This window comes from Lampris incognitus, chromosome 14 (assembly GCF_029633865.1).
Source record: "Lampris incognitus isolate fLamInc1 chromosome 14, fLamInc1.hap2, whole genome shotgun sequence".
In the NCBI taxonomy this organism is placed as follows: Eukaryota; Metazoa; Chordata; class Actinopteri; order Lampriformes; family Lampridae; genus Lampris; species Lampris incognitus.
The window spans coordinates 43,198,005-43,209,706 of record NC_079224.1 but is presented as its reverse complement, the minus strand read 5'-3'; the positions used below and the strand labels follow the sequence as shown (position 1 = coordinate 43,209,706).

At 47.3% G+C, this 11,702-nt stretch overlaps 1 protein-coding gene across 2 annotated transcripts; it reads left to right on the top strand.

Annotated features, from left to right (window-relative positions):
• The first annotated feature begins 2,689 nt into the window (after nucleotides 1–2,689).
• dusp12 (dual specificity phosphatase 12) lies at nucleotides 2,690–11,104 on the top strand. 2 transcript variants are annotated; one of them, XM_056293408.1, is made up of 8 exons: nucleotides 2,690–2,847; nucleotides 3,571–3,835; nucleotides 4,119–4,232; nucleotides 4,493–4,611; nucleotides 4,842–4,929; nucleotides 7,206–7,297; nucleotides 8,245–8,324; nucleotides 9,322–11,104. In XM_056293408.1, the coding sequence occupies exons 2-8, from the start codon at nucleotides 3,573–3,575 to the stop codon at nucleotides 9,463–9,465; spliced, it is 900 nt and encodes a 299-aa protein (XP_056149383.1). In that variant the 5' UTR covers nucleotides 2,690–2,847; nucleotides 3,571–3,572; the 3' UTR covers nucleotides 9,466–11,104. The 2 variants fall into 2 exon arrangements, with proteins under 2 accessions (XP_056149383.1, XP_056149382.1); XM_056293407.1 differs by having other exon boundaries at nucleotides 3,483–3,835.
• Nucleotides 11,105–11,702: the final 598 nt, after the last annotated feature.

Genomic DNA, 11,702 nt, shown 5'->3' with positions numbered 1-11,702 from the left:
GGTGTTTTAACGCACAATCGACCTCGAATGTATTTTCATCGTTTCCGGGCTCTCGGACTTCCTTCGCGTCCACATATTTTTTTACCTATGGGATATATAAAAGACGGGAAAAACTTCTCTCGACATGGGCACTGGTGACAGGAAGCGTGGTCAAAACGCGGAGAAGCTTGAAGATGCTTGGAAACAACTCACTGTTACAGGCATTTAACGCCTCAATGGCGTTTTGTGGAACATAAGTTGCCTCTTTCCATTTATCCCGCCAGGTGTCAATTTCTGACTTTACAACTTCCAGATGCGGTGACACAGGGGCGATTCTAGGATCAGAGCTTTAGGGGTGCTGAGCACTCAGAGTGCTGGCCGGCCAGGCAAGATACATTTGGGGGGGTGGATCGAAGCATGGGGGGGGTGCTGTATTTTTGTTGTTAAAATATTACATTTAAACCATATACAGGATATGGTTTTGACATTTCTTCAGCTTATTAAACATGGACATACAGTAAGAAAATAAAAAATCTCTTCAATTTTAGGGGTGCTGGGGTTCAATTTAGGGGTGCTGCAGCACCCCCAAAAATGGGCTAGAAACGCCTATGCGGTGACACTTCACCAGGATACAGGTTGGAGAGCGCTTGAGCTGAGCTGTCGTTCAGCATGCTGACCTTAGATGGCGGTAAGGAGCAGAGGTTGGAGATCACGTTTCTGTGTTTGCTGAAGCGTTCCTTCATCCGTGATGAATAAAAGTCAAGCATGACTATGAAAAGCTTTTGCCGGTAGTGATTTTCACAGGCCTTCAGTGGATCCTCATTGCAGTCCATGCCTCTTCGTGGTCGAAATCCAACCCCATACTTGGCTGCTTGGGAAGAGGTCTTTTGGAAAATCTGCCTGAACTCCGCCTCAGAGTTAGCCCTCATCTCATCTACCTGCTTAATAACAGCATCAGCAGCCGAAACGCAGCTCACCAAGTCACAATTTTCCTTCTGAAGGAAGGTGGACAGGTGGTAGGTTTTTGCAAGCATCTTCTCACTCACATTCACGGACAGCATGAATTCTGCATTGTCAGTTGGATCAAAGAGCCGAGTGGCTTTGACAGATGTGTCTCCTGTGAAGGTTTCGCTGATTTTCTGCAGGCTGGATCGCACAGAGGGTCTAAAAGCTCGTTGAATGTAAATATTGCGTCGTAAATCAACGCCTGCATTGGTCAACTGACTTTCGATTGAATTGGCGATTGCCTCCCCGGTTAACTTCTCGATATCGACAAAGGACAAAAAATCCTCTCTGATGCTATTGTAACGTGCATGGATAAGTAGACACGCTAGCCGCTGACACGCCGGTCCGATCCTTTAGTCGAGCGGTTAGCGACGTCTCCCGCGGTGCGGGCGACACGGGTTCGCGTCCCGGCCGCGGCAGTTTCTATGGTTGCCCCCCGAATTCGCTACATTGGTGTCAGAAGTGGAATGGGGCGACCGTAAGGCCATCGGAAGCGCATGCCCCCTGAGGCGTGAAGGAGTTGATAGGCTTTAAGCGCGGGGACGCGCTTCCCGAAGGAGGGGGGGTAATGTAACGTGCATGGATAAGAAGACACGCTGGCCGCTGGCTGGCGGGTTTGACCCTTTAGTCTAGCGGTTAGCGATGCCTCCTGCGGTGCGGGCGATACGGGTTCGCTTCCCGGCCGCGGCAGTTCCTGTGGTTGCGTTGTTCCCCGAATTCGCTACAATGTATTGGCTGTCATGCTGGTTCACGTGTCTGACACAGACAGAAAGCTGCTCCCGCCCTGAAACATCTTTCATTTCATCTGCCAACACAGCGAAACACTGCGCGGAGTTTACTTTCTGCACCCGTTTGTTTGTTATCACATCTCCAATTATGCTGATTATTTCATTTTGTACATCAGGACTGCAGTAGCTAGCGTTTGCTGCACATTTACTCGAGTGTTGTAACAGTACCGTGTTGCCAGATGTAGCCCTAAACCTGAGTAAAGCCCTGAAATTTCCGTCATTGTGAGTTGGCTCATTCAATATCACTGGTCCTGAATCAGTATCACCTCTCAGGGCGAGTTCTTGGCGACCGCAAAAAAATCAACGTTGCAATGATGCTTTTGAGTTTTTCTCTGTTTTCTTGGACTGCTTTTTTCTCTCAGAATCTAGCCTCAGTGAAACTGCATCCATTTTCTTGCTGAGAACCATTTGGAAATTGTCCGCTTTCAAACATGCATCCTTGTGATATGCCTTTTGTGTGTGGTCTTTGAACGTCTCTAAAGCATGTTTCCAGTCTGAGAAGTGGACATTAATTAGCTCGCCAGCTTTTCTGTGCCCTCCCTTGCCCACGTGCTCGACTGCAAACGCAACACAGTGCTTACAAAAACAGCCTTGTTGAGTATACTAGCCAGCTAAACTGGTCAGTCCAATGACGTTGGAAACGTACTGTAGCGAATTTGGGGGGCAACCACAGGAACTGCCGCGGCCGGGAAGCGAACCCGTGTCGCCCGCACCGCGGGAGACATCGCTAACCGCTAGATCAAAGGGTCAGACCCGCTAGCTAGGGGCTAACGTGTCTTATTAGTAGTTTACAGTTATATTTAAACAAAGTATTGTTTTGTAATTTTACGACCGCATTGGAAATTCTGTGCGGAACCGTCGAGGCGCAGGCACGTGTTTCCGGGGGGGACGATTTAACCGGAGAACCAAACAAGTTTGGAGCCACACGACTGTGGGTCACATCCGGTGTGTCTGTGTGGCTGGTTATCGTGTGGTCGAATTTGGAATAAAGAGTCTCCGTTGTCAAGGAAAACCCGAAGGCTTTAAAAGAAAGACTGGGAGTAGAGGGTTTGAACCGGTTAGCGGCGCCATTAAGGTACGCCCGTTATCCTGGCTAAAGCTAGCATGCTGTGACAACGCCAAAACAAGACTACGATTAACTAAGTGAAATGGAAATAGCAATTTCGTTGATAAAGACATACAGTATTTTTTTAATTGTTCAGCTGTTTGATCAACTATTCGGTTTTCAAACATGCTTCTCTAATGAATCGACTTGATCTGAATGTTTATACTCGATTGTGGTTCATTATGTCTGATCCCAACGTTTTATCGATGTTTTGCTTTAGATGTAATACAATGGCGATGGTTTCATACTTTCATTTGTAAAATATTCAAAATAGCTTGAATTTATTTTATAGCAGCTATCCTCTTCCTCCTCCTTCTTCCTGTCCTCTGCATCTTCCTCTGCCATGCCTGTCCTCCCTCACCATATCCATGAACCTCCTCTTTGGCCTTCCTCTTCTTGCCTGGCAGCTCTGTCTTCAGCATCCTTCTCCCTGGCTTGTGCGTCCCCAGTGGCTGTGTTCATAGCAGCTCTCATAGTACAAAAGTAAAATTAAAAACACTTACGTTCTCCGGTTTAGTCACAACTTTCACATGCTGTCTCTCTTTTTGTGTCTCAATTTCTTACTTACTAGAGTTTGTCTGTTTTCTCCCCCTTTCTTTCTCTAGTCCCCTCTCCCCTGACCATCATCTCAAATTCTCTCCCTGTCTCTTGTCTGTTTCACTATCTCTGTCTTTCTTTTAATGTTTCTGTCAGTCATGCTCCTGGTAGATCCTGGTCTGTACATTGGCACCGCAGCTGACCTCAATGATGTCCAGGCACTGACTGATGCTGCTGTCAATCACATCCTGTCTGTGGATTCCATCAACCCTGCTCCCCTCATCCCTGCTGGAGGGGGCTTCCATAGTAAATGGGTCAATGTTTTGGATGAGGAGACCTCTGACCTGCTGAGTCACATGGACAACTGCTTCCTTTTCATCCAGGAGGCGATCGCGGGAGGAAAGGCTGCTCTTGTACATTGGTAATCAAATTTAATTCAGCAATTCAAAAAAACACCTTCTCCTTTTAAGTTGTAGTGTTCCTGAACTCTTTCACTTATCACACAGTGGATGGAGTGTCTATATGTGTCTCTCAACGATCCTGAACAAAGGCTTTTAATACGCTGCTGAAACCAAAGGAGGCCGTGCCACATTTAGTTGGCTTGCTGGGTGTGAACATTGTTGTCCTGCCGTATGGCTAGTGTCTTGGAGAAGACTCAAAAGTCGTTGAATTTAATTCTGCCTCTGTCTGTCTGTGTGTGTTAGCCAGGCCGGGCGGAGCCGGAGTGCTACCATTGTAACGGCCTACTTAATGAAGAGACACCAGCTGAGCTTCAACGACGCTTACTTTAAACTACAGAATACCAAACCGGATGTCCAGTAAGACCCGTGTGTTTCTGTGTATGTTCTCATCCAGCGAAATTATTATACAACAGCAAGATGATGTATATACTTGGTGTGTGTGTGTGTGTGTGTGTGTGGATGGGTGGGGGGTCATTTTTGGGATTCTGATTAAATAAATCAGTCAGCTAGTTAAGCCATTGTGTCCAGACTTACTTTTTTCTGTTTCATTGTGTTAATGAATTTTTGTATTTATCCTTTGATAAATGATTGACTGGAGGTGGTGTTGTGTCTTCCAGGGTGAACAATGGTTTTAAGGAGCAGCTGTGTCTCTATGAGGCCATGCAGTGTGACGTGGACACATCGAGTCCTCTTTACAAACAATACAGACTGACCAAGATTACAGAAAAATACCCCGGTAGTACACACACACACACACACACACAGATATACAAATGCATGTGTGAACACAACAGGTAGTTTGTAAAAACAAAATGTGCTCAGACAGAATGGAAAAGTGAACACAACATGAGTGAAAATTATGATCAATGAAAGAAAGAAACAGTCACTTCTGTCCATTTATTGTGTGTGTGTGTGTGTGTGTGTGTGTGTGTGTGTGTGTGTGTGTGTGTGTGTGTGTGTGTGCAGAGCTGCAGCAGATTCCTAGGGAGATATTTGCTGCCGACCCCGCCCACTCCACCTCCTCTGAAGTTTCCTACAGGTGCAGAAAATGCAGGTAAATGGTGAATGATATGAGGAATCCTTAACATTTACACACACACACACTGTACATGCGCTTTCAAATATTTAAGGACACGGGGGGATGAGGGAGAAAATGACAGCTGATTGAAAGAACATAAGTTGACACTGCACACTCCATCCATCCGTTATCCAAACCGCTTGTCCTGCTCTCAGGGTCGCCGGGATGCTGGAGCCTATCCCAGCAGTCATTGGGCAGCAGGCGGGGAGACACCCTGGACAGGCCGCCAGACCGTCACAGGGCCCACACACACACACACACATTCACACCTAGGGACAATTAAGTACTGCCGATTCACCTGACGTACATGTCTTTGGACTGTGGGAGGAAACCGGAGCCCCCGGAGGAAACCCACGCAGACACAGGGAGAACATGCAAACTCCACACAGAGGACGACCCAGGACGACCCCCAAGGTTGCACTACGCCGGGGCTCGAACCCAGGACCTTCTTACTGTGAGGCAACCGCACTAACCACTGCACCACCGTGCCACCCCTCTGCACACTCATAGTCTCCATTTGGAAAATGTGTTATGAGATTGTTGTTGAGTGAAATTCTCTCTTTTGGATCCATTCTTAGTGTGTCGTGGTAGAAGCTCATCTTGACTGCTGACCTGTCGAAGAAGTAAATCGTTTGCAATGATATCATTTATGAAGACTGACGGGAGCAACACTGGGTGGGTAGAATGTGTCCTGCAGGTACCCGTATGGTACCTCTTGATGTTTGGCCTCCTCTCGTCTCCTGCTCTTACATGACATACGGTTGTCCTCTATGTGGAAGACATGCAAGACGTCTAAGATTACCCGTATGCACCCTCGTAAAACACACTGACACAGTTTTTGCTGAAGTTGTGTATTGTTCATGTCAGCACATGGATAGTGTGTGATGTCTCTCTCCTTGATGCACACTCAGCATGTGAAATTGCAACTGGTGATGGGGGACATTTGATTGTTGGTGTTTACCGTAAACCAACACACACTGATCAGTACTTAAGGTTTGACTCTCATCATCCACTGGAGCACAAACTAGGAGTCATCAGGACGCTGTACCACCGAGCTGACAACGTCCCCACCGACACAGCAGCCGGGGAAGAGGAGAAAACAGGCCCTGGTTAAGTGTGGCTATCCTAACTGGGCGTTTGTCAAAGTCAGGAAGACGCCCAAACAGTGCACCAGCCGATCGAAGAGAGAAGAAGGACCAGTGGTGATTCTCTATGTGGCCGGAGTGTCGGAAGAGTTCCAAACACCGCTTTCAATCCCTGGTTACTTTCAAACCCCAAAACACACTGCGCCAGAAGTTGGTCCACCTCAAGGATCGGGTCCCCCGGCACAAACGGCAATATACTCAAGGCTTAGTGTTTTTGGTTTTTACCGATTTTTGCCAAAAATACCCAGATTTTTTAAAAGGAGCAGATCAGTTTAAACTGATTTTCACCCGGATTTTACATTTCCACGGATCCAAAAGTTGTTCCTGTTTGTGTGAGGTTATGTAACAGTGTCCTCTTGTGGCGAAATTCGGCATGCTGGATGGCTTTGAAAAATACAAACCGAAAACGCTGAGCCTTGAATATAGTGTACGCTGTTAAGTGTCAGGAGGATTGCCGTGACTTGTACATCGGGGAAACCAAACAGACGCTGGCCAAGAGGATGGCACAACACAGAAGAGCTAACACGCCAGGCCAGGACTCCACAGTCTACACCCATCTCCACAGTCTACACCCATCTCCACAGTGTACACCATCTACACAGTCTACACCCATCTCCACAGTCTACACCATCTACACAGTCTACACCCATCTACAGGGCAGTGGCCACTCTTTCAAGGATGAGGATGTGCACATCCTTGATAAGGAGGAACGCTGGTTTGAATGGGGAGTCAAAGAGGCCATCTATGTGAAGAGGGAACAACCATCCCTGAACCGGGGGGGGGGGGGGTTGAAAGTATATCTGTCACCATCTTAAAATGCTGTGAATACAAACATTCCCCAACCCTCTGTGAATAGTACACATGGCCATTATAACTCTAGTTAATGGTCACTGCAGTGTGCAAATGAAACTGATCACAGGTTTCGGTCGTTATGCCTCTGTATTGTTTATAAAGGTGTTCATAAGGGTGTTTATAAGGGTGGGGGTACCTGCAGTCAGCTGAGACTGGTGAAGTCATGTAGATAAGTGATGAAACGTTTTTCCCACTAAACTTTGTGTCCAGATGAACTGATTCATCTTCCTGCCATGACTCTCGTCCTCCCTGCAGACGGACCCTTTTCCGGGACTCCAGTATTCTCAGTCATGCGGTAGGAGACGGCGCCTCAGCCTTCAGCCACAAGAAGACGAGTAACCTCCCAGGTAAAATGATCTGCCAGCCAGTCAGCTACAAGCTGAATTTTCCGTTTCCTTTACAGACAGCTGGTATCAGTTTTAGGCAGTAATAATATTTACCAGACTAAAGTGAGGCAGTACATGTATGTGCCTTACTACAGACGCTTGCTATCACTGCAGTTTTTCTCAGGTGTACCATTTTCACACACAAATGTCTCAAATTCTCAGATCCTGTAATAATAAGGAAGGACAGCATATTCACTCATTATAATTTGGATAATCTGGTAATTTTATTACAACTCGGGCATCTGGGTAGCATAGCGGTCTCTTCCGTTGCCTACCAACACAGGGATCGTCGGTTCGAATCCCCCTGTTACCTCCGGCTTGGTCGGGCGTCTCTACAGACACAATTGGCTGTATCTGCGGGAGGGAAGCCGGATTTGGGCACGTGTCCTGGTCGCTGCACCGGTGCCTCCTCTGGTTGGTCGGGGCACCTGTTCAGGGGGGAGGGGGAACTGAGGGGAACGGCGTGATCCTCCCACGCCTTACGTCCCCCTGGCGAAACTGCTCACTGTCAGGTGAAAAGAAGCAGCTGGTGACTCCTCATGTATTGGAGGTGGCATGTGGTAGTCTGCAGCCCTCCCCGGATCAGCAGAGGGGGTGGAGCAGCGACCGGGGTGGCTCGGAAGAGTGGGGTAATTGGCCAGATACAATTGGGGAGAAAAAGGGGGGGAAATCCCCCCCCCCCAAAAAAAATTAGTACAACTCTAGTGATCAGCATTTTTCCTTAAATTCAATCTTCACTTTGACCCATGAATCTAAACATTAATCTTGTACACAAATGAGCGCTTAAAATATTGAACGTTTCCTTGCCGTCTTTCAGGAAATCTGCTGTAATATCGGGTCGTTTTGGTTGATGTGAGCTGTTCAGTGTAACCGCATCACATAACATTATGTTTAATACTTTGTTGTAGGATTGGTCCAGTGTACATCGTACTTTATTGAACCAGTCCAGTGGATGGAAGAGGCTTTACTTGGAGTAATGGACGGACAGGTAACTCTCTCTCTCTCTCTCACACTCACACTGCACATGGACTAAAATCATCCAGATACTACTTTCATAACTACTACTACTACTTTCGGCTGCTCCCGTTAGGGGGCGCCACAGCGGATCATCCGTTTCCATCTCTTCCTGTCCTCTGCATCTTCCTCTGTCACACCAGCCCACCTGCATGTCCTCCCTCACCACATCCATAAACCTCCTCTTTGGCCTTCCTCTTTTCCTCTTCCCTGGCAGCTCCATATTCAGCATCCTTCTCCCAATATACCCAGCATCTCTCCTCCACACATGTCCAAGCCATCTCAATCTTGCCTCTCTTGCTTTGTCTCCAAACCGTCCAGCCTGAGCGGTCCCTCTAACATACTCGTTCCTAATCCTGTCCTCCTTCATCATTCCCAGTAAAAGTCTTAGCATCTTCAACTCTGCCACCTCCAGCTTCACCTCCTGTCTTTTCATCAGTGCCACAGGCTCCAAACCATACAACATAGCTGGTCTCACTACCATCTTGTAAACCTTCCCTTTAACTCTTGCTGGTACCCTTCTGTCACACATCACTCCTGACACTCTTCTCCACCCACTCCACCCTGCTTACACTCTCTTCTTCACCTCTCTTCTGCACTCCCCGTTACTTTGGACAGTTGACCCCAAGTATGTAAACTCATACACCTTCGTCACCTCTACTCCTTGTATCCTCACCATTCTGCTGTCCTCCCTCTCATTCACGCATGCTGTTTTCACAAGATTATTATACTTGTTATAATTTCACCAAATGCACAATACAGGGATATTTAGGTCAAGAATAGTATAGTTCCCTGCTGTATTGGGGACTGTTCGTGATGTTGGGCTATTCAATTAAACTTGACTTGACTTGTTCTGCCCCAGCAATCATCAGCTGATCCATTTGTAACATTCATAAAACAGCATCTCTTCTATGTTTATTTTCATGTGTTTCATCTCCGTGTACTGGTGTGTCTGTGTCTGTGTCCCTCAGCTGCTGTGTCCTAAGTGCAGCTCTAAACTGGGCTCGTTCAGCTGGTGTGGTGACCAGTGTTCATGTGGTCGCTGGATCACCCCCGCCTTCCAACTGCACAGGAACCGAGTGGACGAGATACGACAACAAAGCATTCACAAATAACACACACACACACACACACACACACACACACACACACACACACTCAGCTGACACACTTTTTGGCCAATTTGCTGTTGTGTGCCAATGAGATTACAGCAGTTTCACCACTGTGTGTGTGTGTGTGTGTGTGTGTGTGTGTGTGTGTGTGTGTGTGTGTGTGTGTGTGTGTGTGTGTGGATCTGTACTCATGCCTTCCAGATGACATTAACTTAATTTGTACTGTCCTTACACACACAGTTAGCTAAGTACTGTCACAAACTGTAACTACACATAGGTGGTGGAACTGCTGTCAGTCTCTTTACAGAGACAGAGGCTGGTGGTCTTGTTAAAGTTACTGTTTTGACCAATATCCGTCAAACTTAAGACAAACACAAGTTTCTGTATTAAAAAGAAATTGTGACATTGACCTTTTCAGGAATGCATTTCTGTTATGAATCCTTGAAATTCAGCGTGTGATAAATCTGTGTACTTCTGTAGTATATACAGACGGGTGACAAATGAAAGGAAAACCAACATAAAGTGTGTTAGTGAGGTGTTGGTCCTCCAGGAGCCTCCAGAACATCTTCAGTGCTCCTTGTCATAGCTTCTACAAGTCCCTGAACTCTACTGGAGGGATGGACACCATTCTTCCAGAAAACATTTCTTCATTTGGTGTTTTGATGATGCTGGTGGAGAGCGCTGTCTAACACGCAGGTCCAAAATCTCCCATAGGTGTTCACTTACGTTGAGATCTGGTGACTGTGCAGGCCATAGCACGTGGTTTACATCATCTTCATCCTCATCAAACCGTTCAGTGACCCCTTGTGTCCTGTGGATGGGGGGGCGTTGTCATCCTGGAAGAGACCACTCCCATCAGCATAGACATGTCTCATCATAGGACAAAGGTGATCACTCAGAATAACTTTGTATCGATCTGCAGTGATGCTCCCCTCTAAGGGGGTAAGTGGACCCAAACCATGCCAGGAAAATATCCCCCACAGCATAACAGAGCCCCCCAGACCCCCTCACTGTAGGGGTCAAGTATTCAGGTTTTTCCTTCCATTTGTCACCGGTCTGTATATATTGGGCAAGTGTTAAACCGGGTAAACATCAGGGAGGCCCCTGGTCCAGATCACATTTGTGGACCCACATTGCCATCCTGTGCTGACCTCCACCACGTCTTCCAGATGTCACTCGACTGTAACCAGTCCCTGCCATCTGGAAATCTCCTGCTGTGATACCCGTACCAGGGAACACCGATCCCAGGCAACTTCACGGTTTTAGACCAATCGCGCTAACATCATTTATCATGAAGATCTTTCAGAAAATGGTTCAAAACCTTGTTTTGTAACTGTGAATGGAAAACTTGATCCACTGCAGTTTGCTTACGAGACAGGGAGGGGTGTGGAGGATGCAGAGCTATTTAATACTCTTTTTATATATATATATATATTTTATTTATGACTTTTCCAAAGAAAAAAAAGATAAAACTCTGAAGCGGTTAACAGGAGCATTATACCCACCTCCTCCTAGCCCCCCCCCCCGTTACAAGGCAATTAATGTAATTAATGTACTCTTCTTCATAGGTTTCTATGGTCATCCGCTCATATAAGTACACTGTGTTTTGAAAAGTATATAAAGACAAATGTTTAACGGAAAATAAAAGTCAAAGTCATTGAGGTGTCTTGTGGGTCCCCTCGGTGCTCTGATATAGTCGAGGAAGGGTCGCCATATCTGTTTAAACCTACTTGCCTCCCCTAACACCTCATATTGGATGTTCTCCATATATAAAGTGCTAGAGAACTCTGTGAGCCAGGTTTCAAAACAGGGACATCTCTTTGTTCCAGACCTTAAGAATGGCTTTCTTGGGGGTCCGAGTAGTGTGGCGGTCTATTCCATTGCCCACCAACATGGGGAACGCTGGTTTGAATCCCCCCGTTACCTCCGGCTTGGTCGGGCGTCTCTACAGACACAATTGGTCGTGTGTGCGGGTGGGAAGCCGGCTGTGGGTATGTGTCCTGGTTGCTGCACTAGCGCCTCCTCTGGTCGGTCGGGGTGCCCTTTCGGGAGGGGGGGGGCTGGGGGGAATAGCGTGATCCTCGCACGCGCTACGTCCCCCTGGCGAAAGTCCCCCCTGGCGGGGGTGGAGCAGTGACTGGGACGGCTCGGAAGAGTGGGGTAATTGGACAGGTACAATTGGGGAGAAATGGGGGGGAACCCCCCCCCCGGAAAAAAAGTATGATTTTCTTTGCCATCAC